General features: G+C 40.1%; 2 protein-coding genes across 2 annotated transcripts in view; both read right to left on the bottom strand.

Moving 5' to 3' along the window:
- LOC122968041 (oocyte zinc finger protein XlCOF6-like) overlaps positions 1-25080 on the bottom strand; it is an 813118-nt gene that overhangs the window by 642063 nt on the left and 145975 nt on the right. The window lies entirely within an intron of this gene.
- LOC122968039 (cGMP-dependent protein kinase 1-like) lies at positions 324-25080 on the bottom strand. Its single transcript, XM_044332966.1, has 21 exons — positions 24641-25080; positions 21755-21991; positions 20149-20284; positions 19989-20055; positions 19810-19909; positions 16647-16760; positions 9226-9331; positions 9077-9140; positions 8874-8951; positions 7966-8060; positions 7018-7083; positions 6818-6892; positions 6015-6111; positions 5781-5920; positions 5216-5305; positions 4977-5118; positions 3413-3576; positions 2442-2564; positions 1023-1085; positions 861-927; positions 324-787 (listed from the first exon to the last, which is right to left on the bottom strand). Exons 2-21 carry the CDS (start codon positions 21978-21980, stop codon positions 689-691), a joined length of 2112 nt encoding a protein of 703 aa, XP_044188901.1. The 5' UTR covers positions 21981-21991; positions 24641-25080; the 3' UTR covers positions 324-688.

The following is a 25080-nucleotide window of genomic DNA, read 5'->3' as shown; positions in this document are numbered from 1 at the left end:
ACTATGTTAAATGTAAATGTTTTCCTGTTTTTCTTCTCCCATCACATCATGTGAGAGTTTTGCACTTTGACTTTGGATGCAAACATTCATAGGAAATAAAAAGCCTTAGCTCTTTCCATTATGACTTCACTTCCTCTTTTTCAAGTATCTTGTTTCCACTTCATTTCTTGTTTAGTCAGCACTTTTCTCATAGTATTTTACTGGAAATATTACAATTTTACCCATAAAATTACAACTTTTCTCATTGTATTTTACTGGAAATATTAAAATTTTACCCATAAAATTACAACTTTTCTCATAGTATTTTACTGGAAATATTACAATTTTACCCATAAAATTAGTATTTTACTGGAAATTACATTTTTTTAAAAATATATTAACTTGATTCTCAAAGTCTTTTTTTCTTAACATTGTCTTTACTGTGATTATACTGTGATATAATTCTGCACCTGCTTCCTTCTGGGACTGTGATGATTGCATTGTACACTGTGTTTAATGTTGATGTTTTTCTGTTTTTCTTGTTCCATCACATCACATCAGAGTTTTTCCCTTTGACTTTGGATGCAAACATTGATAGGAAATAAAAAGCGGTAGCTCTTTCCATTATGACTTCACTTCCTCTTTTTCAAGTATCCTGTTTCCACTTTATTTCTTGTTTAGTCAGCACTCAGATATTACTCATGTCTTGTTAAAACTCAGCATCCCAACCAGACTCTTCATCAGGAGGAGGGTCATCTGTGTCTTCTGGGAAATAGTCAAAGTTGCTGTTATCCAGTGGCCCGTCCACCTGAGATAAAAACACAGGATGTTAATGCTGTCCTCTGGGTGTTCTTACATCACAGATACTGAAGGATACTAACTGTGGGAGTGAACGGAGAGTCTATGGTTCCTTGCCGGAGGCCGTCCCAGTTGAAGCCCTCAAACCACCTGAAGGACAAGGATGTGTTGCCATGACTACAGCCTTATCTCCCACAGAAAGCACTCAGAGTGAAATCTCATGATAAGCAATGTTACTGTCTCACTTGTGTTTCTGGATGTCCTTCACTCCATTTTTCTGATTTCCCAGCCTCTCTGAGGGATTGTCCCTGTAAAAAGCACACAGATAATGAAGATGCTTACAAAGAAGAAGATCCTTCTATTCTACTTCATCTGTACAAGTGAGAGTATGCCCACGCTAATCCGATTAGAGGGGACATATGCTACACATTTTCAGGTCTACATTCTTAATCTGGGGCTTTACTGGAATATGTTTGCATGATTTACAGTTAAAATTTCCTTATTTATTTTCTACTGGCCCTAATTTATGCAGCCCCTCAGTTCAGCCTCTGTCTGAAACAGGCCGTTTTAGCTCCTGTCTCTTTAAAGGCCCCCCTCCTGATGAGCCCACTCTCTTCTGATTGGTCAGCTTCAGGAAGTTGCATCAGTGCTGACTTCTAGCAGCTCCGGAGGCTACATCAACAAACAACAAACTAGGATTTCACTTATTTTCTCATTCTTCACTTCTCAAATACATCTGTACATGTTGGAGCTGAAATCCGATCCGGAATATGAGCGTGAACAACGCAAATAATACACAGAAAAACCTCAGCAATGACCTTATCAACCAAGCCTACATAACGGTACAATCCGACATCAGCTCATCAGCAAGAAGCCCTGACTTTTGACTTGCAGGCAGCGTTTCTACATATGTTCACCTCAAGTTTTGGAACTTTGACCATGTTTAACATCTGACATCATAACAGGATATAAACAACAGAAAACCAGAAAAAGCAGAATATGTCCCCTTCTCACATCTTTTTCTTTTCTTTTCCATCTGTTTTTCTTGCCTCAAAACTGAGTTTTTCCAAAACAACATTCTCCTTCTTAAATCTCACCAGCTTGGTGTTTCATCTTTTGCAAAATGATGATGTAAGCTGCTCAGTGTGGTTTCAAGCTGTGTGCCAGTAAATTTAAGAGGGCAACTTCAAGTCACCTTTAACTTTCTCTGAGATTGTTCATTTTAAATGTCAGTATATTGCCGAACCATCGTTTTATGTTGATTTTGTCAGACGACATCACGATTATAAAATAATGAGTTTTTCACTGCATTGCAGCAGCTGAGAATGACTGCTGGTTAACATGTAGTGTTTATGAGATGCAATTAAATCACTATTTTATACTTGTTCCATTGTATGACAACAGAAACAGAAAATGTATAAATAAGAACAACTATATTGTGAATTTGGCTGCATTAAAAGACAGTATAAGTGACACAGAGAGCAGGAGGAGACTGCAAAGTCAAGAAGAGTCTAATGTTGTCTGTGATCACTCATTTTAAATGTCAGTATTGCCAGTAATACTCTGTGGGCAGAGGTCTCTCCTAAAACCACCTGGAAACACTAGTGTGGACACAACTGGTTTTAATTTAGTTATGTAGATGTAATCTGAAGTGCGCGGTCAACCTGCAGAGTCGTTTGATCAGATTAGCAGCGCTCTTGGTGATCTTCTTGGGAAATTCGATCATATCGATGCCTCTCAGGATGATGTTATAGGTCTTCATGGGATCAGAGCCTGAAAATGGGGGACTGGAGACAGAGAGCAGAAACTAAAGACTTAAACAGTTTTATTGATTCAACCCAGGACCCAAACAGAGCTTATTTATTGAGAAAAGAGGTTCTATGTGCAGCTGAATCAGGCGTTTGTAAGATCAATGACAGCAATCTTCAGAGGGAAAACAAGACTAAAGCTGTGTAAATTCCATAATATAACTGTATAAAGAGTGTACTATATACTCATTTTCATAGTGTAATATGTGATACAAATAATGTAATTTGTATTTAATATACAAGAAATAAATATTCTCCAGAATTCATCTGTACTGACAGGAAATTATGTGATATATGTACAGATGAACATCAAGCAACCTACAGTATGTTTTATGCCAAAGCCAATTAAACTTTGAGAAAGTTATTTGAGAAATTCACAATGTAGTACAAAGTCCAGAGGTTGTGATATGTAGCACAACAAGCTAGTGAAGCTGTAAAAAGAACCACATTCCTGCACATGCTCAGTGGCGTCTGCATTACACAGAACTACTCTCTGGAGACTGAAAATGTGATCGCTGTTATGAGTATTTGAAGAAAAATATAGAAAATGACCAGCCTTATCCTTTAGTCTTTTGACTGATTTTGACTTTGATGAAGACACACTGGTGTGGGGCCACAAATTTCAGTCTTTTTTTCTTTAATTTAATTCCGACATAATTGAGGATCAAACCTTACTTATTAGGAAATAAATAAGTAAATGATTGGTCAGATTAAATGAGTACTATTAAGTCAGATTTCTGCAGGCCATCCATCCTTACAGACATAGGCCAACAAAATCTGGGCTTTTGCAAAACATTCCGACACGAGGCTGATGTTTACTGCTGTACCTGCCAGTGAGCAGCTCAAAAACCAGTATTCCCAGAGACCAGCAGTCAGCCGAGCTGTCATGGCCTTTGTTCAGGATGACCTCAGGCGCGACGTACTCAGGAGTCCCACAAAACGTCCACGTCTTCTTCCCCAGACCCACCTTCTTCGCAAAGCCAAAGTCCACCTGAGTGGAGAAACACACACTATGACTGAATGTTTTCTGTGACATATTTGAGCCTGAGCTTCAAGTATAAGGCTGCATTTTTCTATATTTTTCTTCTTGTCAACAAATCTCATGTTTGGATCCAAACCAACAATGAACTGGTATACTAACAAGTATTGTGTGTGTATCTAAAGTCTGTTATATCTTATTCCTCCGTTGTTGCCCAGAAACTATTAAAAACACGTCAGTGAGCCACACAGCTGCACTGGGTGAAATGTTCCTTTCTTCCTCAAAATAGTATGACTTTATTCTCAACAATGACTTTTCTTGTATATTTACAACATTATTCTGGAAATATTACAATTTTACTCATAAAATTACAACTTTTCTCATTGTATTTTACAGGAAATATTACAATTTTACCCATAAAATTACAACTTTTCTCATAGTATTTTACTGGAAATATTACAACTTTACCCATAAAATTACAACTTTTCTCATAGTATTTTACTGGAAATTACATTTTTTAAAAATATATTGACTTGATTCTCAAAGTCTTTTCTTTACTGTGATTATACAGTAATATAATTCTGTACCTCCTTCCTTCTGAGACTGTGATGATTGCATTGTACACTGTGTTTAATGTTGATGTTTTTCTGTTTTTCTTGTTCCATCACATCACATCAGAGTTTTTCCCTTTGACTTTGGATGCAAACATTGATAGGAAATAAAAAGCGGTAGCTCTTTCCATTATGACTTCACTTCCTCTTTTTCAAGAATCCTGTTATATCTTATTCCACTGTGCCATAGACCTCTGTTGTTGTCCACAAGCTATTAAAAACACGTCAGTGAGTCACACCGCTGCACTGAGTGACATATTCCTTCATTATGAAGAGTTTGGTCACATTAGTTTGTTTAGAAACGGCTCCAAAGACGAATAACAGCGATGATGTTTTTAGTCTCAGGAATGTATTTCCATGGCAGGAAGAGGCCACTGTGAATGCACAAGGATGCTGTTCTCTTTAGCTGCTATTTTTTTACGCTCACTGTATTTATCAGACTCTGAACTACAAAGAAGTTTAGTACGAGGTCAAGACTGAAAAGACTGAAAACTTGATGCTGTTATTAGTCTTTGGAGCCATTTCTAAAGAAACTAACGTCACCAAACTCTTCATAATGAAGGAACATGTCACCCAGTGCAGCGGTGTGACTCACTGATGTGTTTTTAATAGTTTCTGGACAACAACGGAGGTCTAAGATATATCAGGCTTTGGAAACACATACAATACTTGTTAGTAGATCAGTTCATTGTTGGTTTGGATCCAAACATGAGATTTGTTGACAATAAGAAAAATGTAGAAAATAACCAGCCTTATCCTTTAATTCACATCATTAAACATCTGGAAAACAAATGTTTGCACCAGCTTGGCATATCCGCGGTGGTCCAGTATGATGTTTTCAGGTTTGAGGTCCCTGTAGATGATTCCTCTGCAGTGAAGGAAAGCCAGAGCCTCAATGACACAGCCTGTGTAGAACCGCGTGATGCCGTCATCAAATGAACCCCTGAAGCAAATGAAGCAAATGCCCACACTGATGATTTCTGCTCTTTCATAGTCGGACGCACACACACACACACACACTCACACACACTATCACACACCTGTCTCGCAGCAGCGTCCACAGTTCTCCTCCGAGACAAACCTCCAGCAGCATGTAGAGATATTTGGAGTCTCTGAAAGTTCGATACAACCTGAAAGGATGACAAAGACTGTGTTTAAAAAAGGAGAGCATTCAATTCCTGTAACTGAGACTCTATGGATAGAAACTTTATACAAACATCTCCTTTAAATAACTGCCAGTGTTACTAATACCTACAACTGGGAAAATACCCAAAAAAATCTGAAAAAAAAAGTAATTACCACATATCTGCACGTTGTTACTAATAGGAAATGAGATAATTGCAGCAGCTTTGAATGCAGCAGTTCTTCATAGAGAGCTGGAGTCATGAACACTGGGTCTTTTGTGTTTCTTGTCTGTTTAGTATTGTTTGCCATAAAATGAGCACAGACTGAACAGGGTGGCAACATAACACCAAAAGATAACAAGATAAAATCGCCTCTCACCATTATTCAGATCCGCTAGAGTGTGAATTAGAGTTGTGCACTTTTAATTACACCTGAATAAATTTCACCCTGAAGTCAGCGGCTATAAAACTGCTGTCTGACCTGATGATGAAAGGACTGTGAGCCTCCATCATGATGTGGCGCTCTGACAGGATGTGGCCTTGCTGGCTGGTGTCCAAGATGTGACGTTTCTTTAACACTTTCAGGGCAAACGATCGATTGGAATCATTCTTTAACTGAACCTGAACATACAAAGACACACATTAAGTACAGACAGACAAGAAAAACATACATCTACTCCTTTTTTCGGCTGCTATAAAGCATCTTCACACTCACCAGTTCTACACGACTGAAGCCTCCCATCCCCAGAGTGCAGATGATATTGAAATCACTGAGCGACACGCTGGAGAAGAAATCTGCCTCTGCCAGCAGTCTGCAGAGAAAAGCAGATAATATGTCAAGAAAGAAAGAAATGAAGTGAACAGGACACAACTAAGAAACATCCAAAGACTACAAAACTCTGCTGCCACTTTCAACACGTTTCAAGAGAAGCGATCACATCACACCGGTCCTTGCTGCCTGTCACTGTTTGCCTGTGAGTTTTAGCTTGTTTTCGTACGTTTGTCGTTTTGTCTGTGACCTACTCACCCCATGTGAGCCTGATTGGGCTTGAGGTCCTCTAGCAGGGATCGTTTAATGGTTCCTAAATCTCAACTTGTCAGAAAAGGTGACCGGGCCTTTGCTTAGACAGACAACAATCTAAATTTGGCTTGGTCACAGTGTTTCCTGGTTCACTGAACTGATTTTATTCCTTTGGTGCATCATAGATGATAAATGAGTGATTCATTTATTACACAAAACACTTTAGCGCACTGTCTGTGAATTTAAAGGTTAAATCTGGCAATATTCTATATTTTTCTTCTAGTCAACAAATTCCCTAAAAAAAGAATGACTTGATCTACTAACAAGTATTGTGTGTGAAGGTGTTACAGACTTCGTCAGATTGATGTTGTGACTTTACGTACGTGATTTATTCATACATTTAAATTGCCAGAACATTTACAGTTTGTAACACGGTGCAACCTTCTACAGCAGCTGTTACATAAGCCTCTAAATAAATAAGCATGAAGGGAACTCACTTTGCCTTGACCTCATCATTGTCATACTGCTTGTTGTTGACCTCCTCCAGTCCTCCAATCAGCTGTTTGAAGGACCTGAGACAAAAACATACCCAACGAGTAACACAAAGGCGCCTTTAAAGAGTAACTGCAAAGTGAACCATAGGCTTCACAGCCACATCAAAGTCATTTATTTATGGTATACAAAGAGAAGCACTCACTCTCTATCAATGACCAGACATATGACTTCTCCTATAGCTGTGACACTGGCTGTGCGAACGTCCTCGCTGCAAAAAGAGAAAGAAAATAGAGATGAATTGCAGCAGGTTTATTACTGTTCACTGATTTAAAGTTAACTTCCAGTTTTAAGTTTAAATTGGTTCGACTGACATTTAATCTGTGTTTGTGTGTTGTGTATACCATTAATAAATATAAACAACACATACAATACAGTATCCTAAATTAAAATTTGTTTGTGTTTCATTCAGAATTAAATGAATATAAGCTTGCAAAAACATAAACCTTTAAACCATCACATCTCTGCCTTTACATGTTTTATAGTGACTTTTTTTTTTAAAGGGAAAATATCATGCACATTTTCTAGTTCTATATTCATATTCTGGGGCTCTACTTGAATATATTTGAATGATTTACAATTAAAAACTCCTTATTTATCTTATACTGGTCCTTTATGCAGCCCCTCAGTTCAGCCTCTGTCTGAAACAGGCCGTTTTAGCTCCTGTCTCTTTAAGGCCCCGCCTCCTGATGAGCCCACTCTGCTCTGATTGGTCAGCTTCAGGAAGCTTCCTCCAGCTCCGGAGGCTACGTAAACAAACTATAGCAGCAGGTAATATATATGTAATATAAACTCAAATACACATGTACAAGTTTGAGCTGAAATCAACAACCTCAGCAACAAAGTTCACCCAGATTCGTCTATAACAACGTCACACCTCTATGTCAGAAACAACAGACATAATTTCCCTGCCAGGTGAATGAAAACAAAGCTCATTTAAGCCTTTTGCACCAACACTCGCATTTTTAAGGATAGACTTTGTCTGAAAGGTAGAAAATCAATCTAAAAACACATATGTATAGCATGTTACAGCATGAACGATGACGTATGATTTCTCAGTGAAGTCTTGTTTGTGTATTTGTGTGTTTTTCACCCTTTCAAAGCCTGCTCTCCAAACCAGTCCCCTTTGGACAGAGTCTTCACCATCACTGACTCCTCGCTAGCTGAGTTCTGCTGAGAGACGTTCACCTATGGAAAGAAAAGATCACAATCTTCATTTCTGCCAGCTAAAAATAAAAAGAAGACTTACAGCTCAGCTTCTCACTCAGTCAACACTGAATATAATTAAAAAATGCTTCAAATACTTGCATGACTGGAGGCACAAAAGCTCTGGAGACACACCAGTTAGGTAGCAATGAAAGTGAGTGTGTTGAAAGGCTGCAGTGAGATGATGGTTACACATATTTTACACTAATGGACAGATGTGTTTTGGAAATCTCAAACATTTAGAAAAATTTAGTTTTGTACGTTTAGATCCCTTAACTACAAATTGTGATACTACTACTTTGTTCTGGCTGCCTAAGTGTGAATATTTTCCGGTTTCTTTAGTCCCCTATGATAGTAATCTGAATATCTTTGGGTTGAGGACTGACGGTTGGCACACAACAACAGCTTTGCTCTGCCTGAGGGGATTTCACTACACGATTTGATTAAAAGTCAATTCAACCGGGAATGTATCAGAGCCGATCCTGGCATATTTTGGAGGATTGGTATCAGCTAAAATAAAGCCAATAAAATGTTGTTCTTTTCTTTACTCTACTGTGGGTTCTTTACCTCAGCCTGCTAGTGTTGCAAAGCTGCCGTCCTCGGGCTCTAAAATGCAGCATTTCACTCTATATACAAGTGAAAATTAGAGCTTGTGAATGTGAAACCTTCTAGAAGCCAAGAAACCATCTTACTTCTCAGCTCTGTTATCACCTTTTCCCCTTTTTTCTTTCCCTCTCTTGTTAATATTTCTCCTCTTTACACCTCCTAATAAAGACCTTCATCCTTCTCCCTCACCTGTCCTTCACTGATGATGAAGAATGTGTCTCCGGTGGCTCCCTGACGGATAATGTAATCACCATCGCTGTAATGAGTCTGAGAGAGAGGGCAGAGAATACCTCAGATTACTTAACATAGCTCTCTGACAATTTGTATTTGTCAGATGAAGGAACAGATGGCAGAAATAGATACTGTATGCCTGTGCTTAAAAAAATCATCACCTCTTCCAAAACATCAGCCAGTTTACTGAGAACATCCTCAGTTAGCAGCTGAAAGGAGGGAACGCTGGGAGAAAGGAGAGTTTAGAGTGAGAAATGTGAGTCATTCTTACAGTATGTGGTGGTGAGTATACTGTATATATGAGCTGTACCTGCGGAGGAAGTCTGTGTACTGGGAATGTTTGATGAGACCAGTCCTCATCATGATGGTCTGGAAACCCTGTCGGTCAATCGCCCAGAGCTTGATATCAGTCAGAGCTGCAGACGGACAGAGAAAGACAGACTGTCTGCTGTGATTACCATGCGGATGATTTGAATAGTTTTCAAAACACACAATTAATTATTTCATTAAAGGGGACACATTCTGCTTTTTGTGATTTCCTGTCATTTCCTGTATATACTGTTATATACCCGGGGACACATATAAAGACTTCTGAACTGAATCTGAATCTGATTCGTTTGTGACAACTGATGGCTTCAAGTTGGAGCAGGTCCGTTCCAGTCGGGGTCAGCTGGATTCTCATCTGAAGTTTTCAGATCCAATCGCTGCCACTTGTGTGTCCCCTGAGGGAGACATACCGGTAAACTAGTAAACAGGAAAAGAAGAAAGGTTTGTAGTTGATGTGCGACCTGATTATCAGTATCAGCGCTGAGAGATTTGGCATGAATCCCTTTGGATTCACTAAAGAGCTGCTTAGGCAGAAGCAGATTTGGACCCTTGCATTCCCCAGAAGAAGACATCAATCGACATCTCAGCAACACTTACAGTGAAAGTAGGAGGGAGGAAGACCGGGCCCATTGCAAAGAGCTAATTACACCACCTGAACCCTCCATCCTGTTCATCCAGGAGACCACCGTGGCAGAAGTAAGGAATACTGTCAATGCAGCGCCGAGTAGCTCAGCTCCAGGGTCAAGTGGAGTGCCATACATAGCAAAGCCTTTTTCAAGATTCTTGCAAACTGCATAACAGTGTTCCTCCTGAGGAATTCCTACATTGACACCGCAGGCAAGCAGAATTGGTTATCCATTTGATCCATGAGGCAAGGGAGAATAGAGGAGACCTGGCAGTTGTTTGGCTGGACCTTGCCAATGTCCATGGATCCATTCCACATGAACTTGTGGCAACAGCGCTGACAAGATACTATGTTCCAGAGAGGATCAAAGACCTCATACTGAACTGCTACAATAGGTTCAGTTACAGATTTCATCTCTGGGACAACAACATCTGCGCGGCATTGCCTAGAAAATGGCATCATCACTGGTTGTACCATATCAGTGTCTTTGTTTGCCTTGGCGTTGAACGTGCTTGTCAAGGCAGGCAAAGTGGAATGTAGGGGCCTCCTGTCCAGATCTGGCATGCATCAACGTCTGATCAGAGCCTTCATGGACAACCTGACTGTCACAGCAACATCAGTGCCAGGATGCCGATGGCTCCTCCAATGGCTGGAAAGGCTCATTACACGGGAAAGAATGAGTTTCGAGCCAGCCAAATCCAGGTCCTTAGTCTTGAGAAAGGGGAAGAGTTTCTCTCCAAATTCCATTGGTGTCTGAGAAGCCTGTGAAGAACCTGGTTAAGATCTTCGACTGCACCCTGAGAGACACTGTGACAGTCCAGTCAACTCATACGGAGCTGAGAGCATGGCCACTTGGACACAAGCTGGGGACTGATCAACCCCAGCTGGGTCGCCCGGGTGAGACCCGAAAACACCCTATGACCCTGGTTTCATCACCGATGATGTGTCCAAGTTACACCATCTCAAGAACCACAGTGTGAGAGAGCTCTGGACAATTGAAATGGAGGAAAATCTGACTGAGCTGTAAAGAGAATGAATGTCTCCACAACAAATCAAATCAAAGAGCTACACAGTCGACCAGAACCTGAAACTTTACTCACCTCCAGTTACAGTCCACATTACCCACACCTCTCCATCGAGGATCTCACACAAACTCTCACCTTTTTTATTCCTTTTTTGCCTTTTCAGCTCAAACTGTTCTGTATATAAACAGTACAAGCAGCTGGTTGTTGCTCATGTTTGTTTGGGTACAAGAAAACATGACAGTTGGCGAATTGTCATCAACTACCAGAACTCCAGGAGTTACTGAGCAGTGGTTCAGTGTGTTACTGTACTCAGAAGTAAGGTTTATGCTTCCCCTTGACTGTCAAACACTAAAAAAATGGTGCAAGTTAGTGGAAACAATCTTTATGTATGGTCTGTCCAGTCTCTGTAGGTTACTCTTCAGGTTAGTCAAAACCCAGGTTTCAATCTGCTGTGAACACTTTGTTTGCAATGTTTTTTTTAACTTTTCCGACAAAATGATGTCAGCTTGTTGCACATGTCCATAAACGTGTGTCCATTCTGTAATCTTTGTTGCTAAGGTAAAGGATAAATAAGGAGTTTTTAATTGTAAATCATGCAAAAATATTCCAGTAGAGCCCCATAATATAAATATAGAGCTGGAAATGTGCTGAATATGTTCCTGTTAATGGCTTTAAAACTTAAAATGAGACAATATAACCTTTCAAAGCACTCAGGTGCTTCACTATTACAGCCTTTTCATCTGACATGTTTATGGTGACTAATGTGCAGCTGTCTTTTGTCCATAAAGACTGTGGAAAAGTATGTTTCTGGAATGTAAAACGCTGATTGAATTAAAAATATTTCATTGCTGGAGGAACAAAAACAATAGTGACAGTAACCTTGGCAGTAGTAAAGCAGAACGCTGTGAGACTACGTGTAGTTTTTCTCTTCTCCTCTCTTCTCTTCTGCTTTGGTCATTTAAACTCTGCAGTGAAGTGTACTGTTCAATCTCAATCACATCCCAAGACACATACAGTATCATCATACCATATCACCATACGTTTCAAGACTTCTTGAAACTTATTGGTCGAAAAATAGTTATTCACTTTCTTGTTGACAGAGAGATGAGAAGATTGAAACACCACTCATATATCTGTTCAAGATATTTAGCTTAGCTTAGCATAAAGACTGTTAATAGCTAGCCTGGCTCTGTCCAACAGTAACAAATACATCCACCGTCTTCAACTCACTAATTAACATGTTGTGTCTTGTTTCTGGGACATTTCTGATTTGGATTTTAGCCTGTATTTGTATGTATGGCGCTTCTCTGCTTATATGGACAGAGCGCGTTACAATTTGCCTCTTACTCACCCATTCGGCAGCGGAACATTTTGAGCAATTTAGGGTTCAGTGTCTTGCTTAAGGACACTTTGACATGTGGACAGGAGGAGCTGGGGATCCAACCACTAACCCTGCAATTAATGGACGACATGAAGAAATTCTACAGGCAGGTTTTGTGTTTTTTCTACATTCATTACCTTGTTTCTCGTATTTTACCATATAGCACAGCTTATTTGGTGACACTTCTGGATAGCAGAGGATAGAGAGCAACTAAATGGTGAAAACATGTTTGTTTTATCCACACAAGAACCGAGTTACGTGCAGAACTATTTCTTGTCCGGGTGCAGTGACTTCTGCTAACTCTCAGCAAGAAAGCGAATAAGAATATTTCCCAAAATGTCAACTTATTCCTTCAAATTTAACAGAGAAAACTCTCAGAACTGGAAATCTTCACTTCAGCTCTGTCCCTTGTTTACCCTGTTTCCATCACCTTTCTGCTGATGTTTACATTTTATAATTTAAATCCCTTAATTTTCCTGGCTGACAGTCATTCTTCAGATGATGGATTGGCTTTGAGTACGATGTCTAACTCATTTCCCTGTGTGTGTGTGTGTGTGTGTGTGCAGAGATCACTTTGATGTGCTGGAGGGATGCCTAAACCTCGACTAATAAAACTGTGTTTGTGGCACATCTGACAAAAAATTGTTTACAGCACTTCCCTTCTTGGCTCTGTGTGGTTTAGAGAAAAAAAAATCAGCCATTTATCTTTAAAGCCGCAGAGGTTCTGAGCTCATCTTTCCTCCTCTCTGCCTCTTTCAATCAGCGTCCTTGTGTCGTTCAGTATCATTCAAGTGAGTGAAAGAGAAAAAGAGGAGGCACATTTATAAGCACAAAAGAAAAATTTTTTCCATCACATATCTGAGTGATTAAAAACTTCAATCTAGAGTTCAGGAGAAGAATGTATGTGTGATAGAGGAAGAAATACTGGAGGGAAAATTGTTGCAGAGACGCTTAATTTGCTTCAATCTTTCACCTTTCAATAAGCTGTAATGGAAGAAGAACTCAGATCCTTTTCTTAAGTAAAAGTAACAATACAGCAATGTAAAAATACTCCAAAAATCCTACTACAGTAAAAGTACATAATTATTATGAACAGGATGTATAGTCATCACCTTATTTTTGTTGTGGACATTTCTCGGGAAGGTGCAAAGAGCATTTCTGCCTCTGAACGCTTCGTTTCTTCACAACTGCATTTGCTGTTGCTGCTGGTTGGGAAATAAATTGCCCAAATACAGTCCTGGGAAGTGTGATCCTTACCTTCTACACAATGCAGAGTCAGACCAACTACATGTAGAACTACTCACATGCAAAATGATGGCATTTCTGAATAGCCCAACAATATATGACATGCCTGGGTGATAGTATAGTAGCTCTGCTATAAGCCTGTACATGGATTCAAAGGGTTGAAACTGTCTTTCAAGTCAATGTTGGTTTAGAAAAGGGCGTTTTGGTGTAATTTCTTTTTTATTCCATTTAACAGGGACCATCATGCACATTAATAAATATTACATTCATCTGCAGTCCTTGGACAGATGTTACAAAATCACCCTAAAAAGAATATAAGGATATAAGATTTTGCTGCTAGCTTAAGTGTTTAATATGATTACATTTAAATATAAAATCAAGTGGCAACATCTGGGGCTGAAAAATGAAGCCAATGCGGAAGTGTCAAAACTGCAGTTCCCTGAATGGCCACTTGAGGCTCCAAAAACAAGTCAATCCCCATAGACCCCCATGTTAAAATATCCAACTTTACAACAGAAATAAACATGTTTACAGCCTGGTACAAAAAGCGGTTTTGGTCTCTGTAGCTAATTTCCTCTTTCATTACAACCATACAGGGGGTGGACATTTTTTACAACTCACATGTTTAAATTTTATTAAACCATAAAGTTATGCATTATTAAGGACATTGCCACTTTGAGTGGCAGGTCACTAGCCGCTTCGTAGCTGCTAGGTGACTTTTTTTTACCATCTATGTGTAAAATTAAAAGGCAGTTTTTATGCTCTGACTTCGCAACCTTCCTAAAAAATAATGAATAAGTAGAAAGCTCCTCCAGAGCCACAGAAATTGGCATAAAAACAGTTTCCACAGGCTGAATAGCTCTCTCCAGGGACGGTTCACTGATCGTCATGTGTTAAACTGATGGAGTGCCCCTTTATATTGTAAAGTGAACCCATGAGCACCATGAAAAGCACTTCAGGCTTCAGGCTTCAGGTTTCAGCGTGGATGAAGAGGTGTGCAGCGCGGCCTTACAGAGGTAGATAATGAGAACAGTGGAGGATGAGCAGGAGCGTGGGGGGAAGGTGAATACAGAGTCAGCGTTAGGAGAGGACCAGGAGTAATGGGTTCAGATGTAAATAAGCATGCTGGATGAAGGGAGCTATGATGCTGCCTAGTAACATAAAGCTAGACAGTCAATTAAATAGAAAACTCATAAAGAAGCCGGTCAGAGAAAACCAGTTCAGTTTCACCTTTTTACTGGATTTAAACACATGTTCTTTGTGAGATAAAGATGGTGAAATACTGTGAACTGATTCTCACTGTGAAGCAAAGTAACAGGATGTAAAACAATCAGTGTTTGTGTGTGTGTGTGTGTGTGCTTGTATTGCTATCTTTGTGAGGACTTAGTGTGAAACCATTGTATTCTGCATTGTGAAGACATTTTGGCCGGTCTTCACGACTTCAACAGGATGTTTTCGGTTCTGATTCAAGATCCTTTCTCATCTCTGATTGAGCAGCATTTACAATGCTTTTATATCCCAGAGTTTAAAAAACAAAACAACACATCAGCGATATAGCTGGCTGCAGTTGACTGTAAAGTCCGTCCACCCTGATGAATAATACATGGAAATAAGAAAACTGTTTATGCTTGTGTGTGTATTTCTAGCTCCATATTTATATTCTAGGGCTCTACTGGAATATCTTTGCATGATTTCCAGTTAAAAACTCCTTATTTATCTTCTACTGGTCCTTTATGCAGCCCCTCAGTTCAGCCTCTGTCTGAAACAGGCCATTTTACCTCCTGTCTCTTTAAGCCCCGCCCTCCTGATGAGCCCACTCTGTTCTGATTGGTCAGCTTCAGGAAGCTTCCTCCTGCTACATAAACAAACTATAGCACCAGGATTTCACTTCTTTTGCTCCTTCTTTACTTGAACATTCAATTTCTCAAATCCATCCGTACATGTTGGAGCTGAATCAGATCTGAAATATGAGAGGAAACACCTTAGCAACCACCTTAGCAACAAAGATTTACGGAACGGATGGCCATTCGTGGGCACGTGTGAACAATGTGATGTCATCAAGAGGAGGAAGTAGAGGTAACTTTGCAAGCAAAGCGTTCAAAGCAGGTTGAAGCCCTGACTTTTGACTTGCAGGCAGCATTTCTACATATGTTCACCTCAAGTTTTGGAACTTTGACCATGTTTAACATCCAACAAAAACAGAAAATCACAAAAAGCAAAATATGTCCCCTTACAAGGGTTAGTTCACCCAAACCACACACACACACACACTAACGGTATCAATTAGGGCTGTAACTAACAGTTATTTTCATTATTTTTTAGCCTATGAAATGTTAAAAAATTGTGAATAAATTGCATTCACAATTTCTTACAGTGATGTCTTTAGTTTGCTTATTTTATCTGACTAACAGTCCAAAACCTTCAGATATTCAATTCATTCATATATAACAAAAACAGCAAATGGTCACATTTGAGAGGCACAGACACACGTCTTTTTAAAAGCAATATGTGAAAAATCATCTTTGTCTTTGTGTGTGTGTCTTTGTGTGTGTGTGTGTGTGTGTGTGTGTGTTTGGGTGAACTAACCTTTTAAATGTACTTGTCAGCTGAAGCCGCAGTGAGGAGGAGTTTTAAAAAAAGCTGTGAGTTTATTAATCAGAAGTGGAAAATTAAACTGAGCGAGGATGATGTTTGTGTTTGACCTTGATCACAGTTTCCATTTGCTACTGGGTGAATAAACACTACTGCACCATTAAAGGACCAGTGTGTAAAGATTTAAGGGGATATATTGGCAGAAATGGAATATAATATTTATAAGTATGTTTTAATTAGCGTTAAATCAGCGGAAAATAAGAATCATGTTTTCGTTAGCTACTGCTCCATCAAAGTGTTTTCACAGCCTTCAGTTATTTTCATTTTTCCAGCAGCATTAATGGAAGCTGCTGCAGTCTTCACCCATGTTGTCGGAGTCGCTGATGTGACAGTCTTCTTTCATTCGATAATGAAGTGTTTTATTTTGGCTTGTCAGTACAGGTGAGCATTCACACCTCTTTCAAAATCGTAAATCTGTCTACAGAATAAAAACCTTGTCGGTGTGAACAGCTGTGTGTGTGTGTTTATGTGTCTACCTGTTACAGTTGCTGTGCGAGTGCAGTTGTACAGGATGGCCAGTTCTCCAAACACTTTTCCCGGACCGATGGTGCACAGTTTCTTCCCTTGTTTCGTCACTTCGACCATTCCCTCTGTGAGGAGACATACAGCAGGAAGAGTTAGAGCCAAATTTTGTTTTTTTTGTTTTTTCAAATAATCAATGAAGTAACTATTGCTGTCCTCCTTCCACAGTCCTCCTTCTGTGCACAAATGTATTTAAAAGTTTATCTGAAGCTAATATGAAGCTTCAGCGTCCAAATGAGTCAAATCAAGTAGATATCTCTCAAAGTTACAGTCTTTTTAGTGTCAAAGTTCCTCTTTTTGTTACTATACTTCCACCTGCAGCTCAACAGGGAAACACTGTCTGAGGAAACACAAAGAGAGAATTTGATGCTAAAAAGACTGTAAATGTGTCAGATATCCACTTGATATGACTAACTCAGACTGATGAAGCTGAATAGAAGCTTCACAGAGACTTTTAAATGACTGTGTGGACACACTGTGGATTTTTGGCCTCCATCACTTCCATTGAAAACACATTTGAAGGATCTTTTAATATCCAGCATGAACAGGAGGAATGATTACAGACACCTGACTGCTGGTTTAAGACACACTGGAAACATTATGAACTTGTCCTTTAAGTAAAACTAGTAGTACCACAATGTGAAAGTGCTACACTGAAAGTATCAGCATCAAAATATACTTCTAGAGTAAAAGTACTCATTATGCAGAATATGGCCCATTTTGTCACAGGACACATCTCTGTAATGTTTATGGATGATTGATCAGTGCTGAAATGTGTAGAATAAGCCTGACATGTATATATAGGTGAAATGTATCATCTTTACAGTATAGATTTATCTGTTTCATCAAAGAGTGGCTTTGTGGCTTCATCTTATTTTGGCACGAGATTTGTTTGAGCAGCGTGAGAACAAGAGACAGAGCCTGACAACGGGAGTCTCACACCAAAAGCATGAGATTTGGCAACTCTGACTACGCTAATTAGCACTAAACACAAAGTACAGCCGAGGCTGACGAGAATGAATTAGTCTTTCAGATATTTGAATGAGAAACATGGAGAAACTAGATGGAAAGTCAGAAGAAGTTTGTACAAAATTTCATGACAATGCATCTAATAAAAGTATTAAAAGTTGTGCAGAAAATCAGCTGCTGTGACCGATATTAGCCGTAAGAAAAAAGATTCTCCAAAAATACTGGAAAGTTTTACCTCTTCTGTCCTCAAACAGTTAATTATTTGGTGGAACTGCGGACAACCCGACCATCTGTAACATGACAAGGAGCCTCAACTACACACAGCGGTTACAAGCCAAAAACTTTGGAAACTGCTGGTTTAATCTTTAACTTTTATTTCTTTTGTATTTTATAATCTTCATGTAAAGTTTTGATCTGAAAAGTAACTGCAACAAAATGTTTAGCAGGTATAAATCAAAGTACAGGATCTGATGATTTCATGACAATCCAATAGTAGTTGAGATATTTCACTCTGGTGGACCGACTAACTGACAAAGCTTCCCAAAGAGCTGAAATGCTATTATGGCTAAAAACAGATACATACACTCCACAAATACATGCTCACATGTACAGATGGAATATTAGAACAAGGTGAAATGAAATCCATCCAAACAAAAACGTTTAAAGGAAAGAGATGTTTTCAAAAGAACTGATGACTGTCAAGAGCTGAAAGAGACTAAACTGAACAATGTCTGCTGATCAGAGGCCTTTTAAACAGCTCTTTTGTAGACACACAGTCACGAGGAGCAACACAAGGCCGCAGTGCCATTCAGTTCAAGTGTGTGAAAGACTGGCTGTCCTTGACAGAACGAGAGTGACGAACAGAGATTTTGTAGAGAGAGGAGTGAAAGTGTCAGGAACATATGACTGAACTGAACCGAAGCTATGACACACAACAAGTTTATGTACGTTTAATCACACGGTATGAGATGATTAAATGTACAGCAGAAGAAAAAAACTGTGAGAAACCAAGTTTTTATCACTTCACACACAAAACACCAACCAGACAATGAGCTCACCATGATATCACCTCGACCACTGGCATAATATGTGTCTTCTACCTGCTATTTTCTCTGCCAGACCGCCTCCATGCACATTTAACCTTATGTCACATAATGTCTCTGATGGAGCCCCTGTTTACTCTGGTTCAGGCTATTTTGCAATCTTGTGCTGCCTTGTGTTCAGACAAATGAGCTGTCTGTCCATATCAATTCAATTCAGCATCTCACCTTGCATTAGTTCAGCCCTGCTGAGCAGCAGGCCTTACCACTGAAAGAGGATCGTTTTTCTTTCTATAGCCGCAGGGTTTCAATACAACACCTCGACAATTGAGAGCACAAAATACTGACGGTTAATTTACAGATTGTGATCACATTCAATGAGGATATTCATGGTAGGCAGAGGATGAATTCTAAAGTTTTTGGTGATCCTCTCACTTTTCCTCTAGCACTGAAATATCTAAATCTAAGCTTGGTAATATAGTGACTATTCAGGGGGCTCGAGAGCTAACTGCTAACATGCTAGCCAACTAGTCAGTCACAACAGCTGTCCAAACAGTAAGCTAGCTAGCTCTGTCGCTAACTGGAAGTTGCTACGACACGCACCGAATGAGTCATGAGATGACATCCATCCCAGTGTAGTAAATCTGTCACCTGTTCAAGAGGAGCTGACATACCTGAGATTTAATCATTAACATTTTGTGGGCGAGTTTCATTCACAAAAAAGTAACGCTGCAACTAATGATAATTTCCATTATAGATTAATCTGCTGATTATTTTCTTGATTAGTCGATTAATTGGTTGGTCTATAAAATCCCAGAGTAAAAAGAAGCATTTGAGGTTGCTGCTGTCAGAAACCAGCAGACACATTTATCAGTGTCAGAGGAGCTGAAACTACAGAAAACATGAATCCATCAGAGCAGCAGCTGTTCTGTGACAGAAATAAAGACCTTTGACATGAAGTTAGATGCTACAAAACTTCTTAAAGCAAAGCACTCAATGACTAATATGAGAGTTGGTCATATGACAGAGATATTAGAGGAGAGAATATTACAGCCTACAGTAGGTGATGTTACACTGTCGGCTGCAACACCCAACGGGGGAGCTTTACCTTCCAGTACGTAGACTGTCGAGCCGTCATCTCCCTCCTGGATCACACAGCAGCCTTTGGCCAGGCTGGTGGGATGCATACAGTCCATGATGGTGAGGATCTATACACATCAGCCAACAAACAAGTTAGTTTTTAAAATCAGACACATGAGAAGGATGATGCACAGATGTGGTTATTACCTGCCCGTGTTCCAGATGTTTCATAAAGTCATTGTCCATCAGAGCCCTCTGGATCAGCTCACTGGCCCTACACATACACAGGTAGATCAAAACGATTATTCGTTGTGAGTGTGTGTTCATGTTTGTGTGTGTGTGTGTGTTTAAGGTTTTCTGTGCTCACTCTTTGGTCTTGCAGTAGCTGGTGAGTGTAACGTCTGTGAGCTGGGAGGGGTCCAGCGCTGTGGGCTCTGCTGAGATGGCCTGTCGCTTGGTGCGCTGAGGTTCATCAGGTGCTGCTGGAGTCTGCGCTGCTGCTCCTGATGGACACATCCAGAGAGACAAGAGTTAACGTCCAGCTGAAATCACATTTAGGGACGTGTCGGTGTCTCTGTTTGATTGACAGCCACTGGAGGGGCGTGTCGGTGTCTCTGTTTGATTAACAGCCGCTGGAGGGGTGTTTCGGTGTCTGTGTTTGATTGACAGCAGCTGGAGGGGCGTGTCGGTGTCTGTTTGATTGACAGCAGCTGGAGGGGTGTGTCAGTGTCTGTTTGATTGACAGCAGCTGGAGGGGCGTTTCGGTGTCTGTGTTTGATTGACAGCAGCTGGAGGGGTGTGTCTGTGTCTGTTTGATTGACAGCAGCTGGAGGGGCGTGTCGGTGTCTGTGTTTGATTGACAGCAGCTGGAGGGGCGTGTCAGTGTCTGTTTGATTGACAGCAGCTGGAGGGGCGTGTCGGTGTCTGTGTTTGATTGACAGCAGCTGGAGGGGTGTGTCAGTGTCTGTGTTTGGTTGACAGCAACTGGAGGGGCGTGTCGGTGTCTGTGTTTGATTGACAGCAGCTGGAGGGGCGTGTCGGTGTCTGTGTTTGATTGACAGCAGCTGGAGGGACGTGTCGGTGTCTGTGTTTGATTGACAGCAGCTGGAGGGGCGTGTCGGTGTCTGTGTTTGATTGACAGCAGCTAGGTTGTGCGTGTCAGTGTCTGTGTATGATTGACAGCAGCTGGAGGGGCGTGTCGGTGTCTGTGTTTGATTGACAGCAGCTGGGTTGTGCGTGTCGGTGTCTGTGTTTGATTGACAGCAGCTGGGTTGTGCATGTCGGTGTCTGTGTTTGATTGACAGCAGCTGAGGTGTGCGTGTCAGTGAGCTGTAGCTGCAGTCATGGACAGACAGCGTGTTATTAACGGGGATTTGAAGAGCAACAACCAAACCAGTATCTAACATTTCCGAAGTGACATTTTCAGGTATGTTTACTGTTTAATGTGCTGCAACTGAGCTGAATTGTGCATGCCTCTTTTACTTTATGTATTGCTAAATTATTAGTATCATTATTCTTTTTATTTATGGTATGAGGTCATGTTTTTTGTATTTTTTTCAGGTAATCTGTAATTTGTGGCAACCTGAGAGGGGTTTAAGTTCAAGTTTACTTGTCTTTCCCACTATAAAGAAAATTAAGTTGGCCTCAGAAGGAGGACATAAAACTGTCAGACAAAACATAAAACATCTGATGTGAGTGGTTGGATCTAAACCTGAATAAATGATCCAAAATAAATGATTCAGCATTTTCCCAACAAAAATGTTATTCCCAGCAGTGTGGAGGCTTTGAGAACAGTGTGACTGAATGATTTACTGAATAAATTAAGTTTTCAGGGGTGGGGGAGTTGGTGTACGACTTCAGTATTTGTAAAATCCTGGCTACAGGTCTGCCTCTGACTTGTCAGACTTTTGTCGCCTTGCCTAATGGCGTACCTGCCAGTGAAGGTGGCAGGTACGGTAATTGCGGTGGCACACCTGTGTTTGCCGTCTCCCCAAGGTTGGCTGCGTGCTGTGAGGCGCTGCGATGCCTGTCCAGCTCTATCTGCAGCTGTCTGATCAGATCATCCTTAGTGTCCAGCTCCAGCTCCAGCTCATCAATGAGAGCGTCTCTCTGTCGCAACTCCTCGATCTTCAGCTGCAGAGCCAGCTGAAGGTCCCGCAGGGTGCCAGCGCTCTTGGACATGGCCATGTACACATGCATGAACAAACAGACTGAGCAGAGAGGGAAACACAAAGAGGAGGAACATTACAAACATGTGTTAGCTGGATAAAGTTGGACTGTAGGCTATATTCAGACAATACATTTATTCACAAATTGTAGTTCCTCTAAAGATGTAAAAGATTACAGCCTACAAATCACAGGATACTGAATGTAGTATTTTAAGAGGGTCAACGTGTTACTGCTTTATTTTACAGCCCACAAATCCCAGACTTACACTACAAAGGCTTGATCACACTAGAAAGAGGCACAGCAAAATTCATCCACACAACATATTTGGTTCTAGTGACTAAAAACAGGACTACTTGGTGAACTGTTTACGCCGGGCTGACATTTTGGTCTCAGGATTGTACAGTGCCGGTGCAGCCGCCGCACTGGCACTGGAAACTTCTAAAGAGATGTTAATGAAGCAGGTCAGCAGGCAGGAGGTAAAAAAAAGGTGATGTATAAGCACACAAACAGTCATAAGCGCACTAAGTTCAACCAAATGTCATTTTCTACAGAGCAATTATAGCTGTCGTCTCATATCCTAACAGTGTCCAGTCTCTCACTGATAATGATACAAACCTGGTTTCACTATCCCTGATTTAGCAGCTGATCTAACTCAAGCAGCAGCTCCCACGTCTTGTGGCTGAAGCACCTTTAAGTGCCACCGACGGCCGCTAGCTGCTCCGACTGACTCCCACTCAAAAAGCCTCAACTTCTCTCTAAAAATATTATGTCAATCATTTTTTTCGATGAGTCATTACGGCCTCTGTTTTGGAAACTGTTGCTCAACATCGCGCGCTCCTTATTTGGACGTCCTGGCTCCAAATGGAAAACATAAGTCGCTATTCAAGGCTTCAAGTTGGCTCCAACAAAACCAACGGGTGACACTCTTTATACACAGGCTGTGACCTAACCACAACATCACAGGCAGAACAACTGAAAGAAACATAGAGATCTGGCTGACCCATCTACCAAAATAAACTACTGAAAATCAACAAATTAATGGAAACATTTGACTGAAATAAATGATGATTTAACACACAAAACAATGGTGACGTTGGGGAACTGGGCCTAAAGCCTTTTAAGATAAGACTTTATTGTCCCAGAGGGAAATTTGCCTTTGATGCACAAAGCTGCTGCTGGACATTTCCAAATAATTCAACATTGCCATGAAATACTGTGATAAGAAGTACAATAAATTACTCTAAAGTTAAAATACTCTGAGATCCTCAAATTAAATTCCTCTGACTACACATTCCCACATTCACCATACAGAAAACTGTATGTTACATTATTTCATTCGATAAAGCTCTCTGAGCTAGTGAACGTTAGCTGCAGTCGCTAACGAGACAATAAGTTCACACAGTTTATTCCAAAGACAAATTTGTATCATCAACTCCTCCAGTGTCTGCAAACCATTGATCTTTTGTAAAGCACTTTACTGCAACAGAGGACGTTAAATGAAAGTTGATGGTGACATGCAGCTAATAAGCGACAATAGCTTCTCCCATTTTAGACTCTGTTTACCTCAAATGTCAGCAATATTCCGTCAAGACGGTTTGTTGTTAGTCAACAGAGTAAATCTGCATTTCAAAGATCACCGAAGCTGAACTTGACACATTTACTTAACAAATACAACTGACTTTGCCTCAGAAACGCTGATGTGATCAGCCTTTCTCCCACGTTTTCAATACTTTTGTACTATCACTTAAAAGTCATGGACATTGCCTGAGCTTGAATGACTCGTCCGTACATTTACATTTGTTGATTGGATGAATAGTTTGCTACATTTTTCTTTATACCGCATGTTGTCCAATAAGCCTCAATAAGAATTGTGTGTTAAGATCATAAAAGCTGTTCTAGGTTCTTCTCTGACATCAGTTTTGATCATCAGACGGATCCTAAAACTACATAACGGTTATCATTGTAAAAACATACAGTATCAGCCTACATACTGAATTTATTTTAGAGCCGCAACGATTAGTTGATTAATTGATTAATTGATTAGTTGTTTTGAGTCATTTTTAATTCTCTGATTCCAGCTTCTTAAATGTGAATATTTTTGGTTTATTTAATCTCTATGACAGTTAACTGAGTATCTTTGTGTTGTGGACAAAACAAGACATTTAAGGACGTCATCTTGGGCTTTTTTCACCATTTTATAGACCAAGCAACTAATGAAAATAATCATTAGTTGCAGTGTTAGTTCCCAGTATTTTATCATCACGTATAAGCCTCCATACTTTATTTAGAAAGGTTCACCCTTCAGTTCTCCTCAGGCTTAGCTTTATGTTTTCCACAATAATAAACTACATTTATATACACAATAAAAAACACTTTTAACAATGTATTGTGCCAGTTATTTTTCTGTAAGTATATCATCATTTTAAAGTACATTATACCCTAGCTGCATTGCAATACACGATTGAAGACCATTTCCTGTCTTATTATCCAGTAATAATATTACTGTCCTCTGTAATCACTCACTTAAAAAACACTTACAGTGTGATTTATTCATAAATCATTATTTAAACACCAAGTTGTCTCTTATCTTCTTTTCGTGTACAAATTTCTGGTTATTTTATTGATACTCCATGCACAGACCATAATAAAACTGTCATTTGCGGGCAGTAATATGTAATATATGTACTCACTTTTTCAGTCAGATGTATCGATCATCAACACGCTGCTGGAACAAGTCGGAGGAGGACGAAGAGGAGGAGAAGAGGAGGAGAAGAGGAGGAGGAGAGGAGAGCTTATCTGTCGCTGGCGGCTGCAAAGTCGATCTAGTGGTAAAATAAATAAATAGATCAATTATTAAAGGCTATCATAAATAATACGTGCAGACGATGTCATTGCTTTTGGTAAAAAAAAAAATCAGCAGCAGCAGAAGCGGTGGAGCAGTTTAGAGAGCGGCGGAGCGGCAGAGCGGCAGATGCGCAGACGCGCACAGCTGAGTTTGACATAAGTCACATCACAGTTTAATATGAAAGAAAACCGGAAACGCTTCTTAACTTGTTTTATTAATGACTTATGACATTAACACATTTATTTTACTTGTTTTCTTTAGTGGTGGAAGAAGTATTCAGATCCT

This window comes from Thunnus albacares, chromosome 18, assembly GCF_914725855.1.
Source record: "Thunnus albacares chromosome 18, fThuAlb1.1, whole genome shotgun sequence".
NCBI classification, from domain to species: domain Eukaryota; kingdom Metazoa; phylum Chordata; class Actinopteri; order Scombriformes; family Scombridae; genus Thunnus; species Thunnus albacares.
Note: the sequence above shows the minus strand (reverse complement) of the source record. Positions and strands in the feature narration are given on the sequence as shown.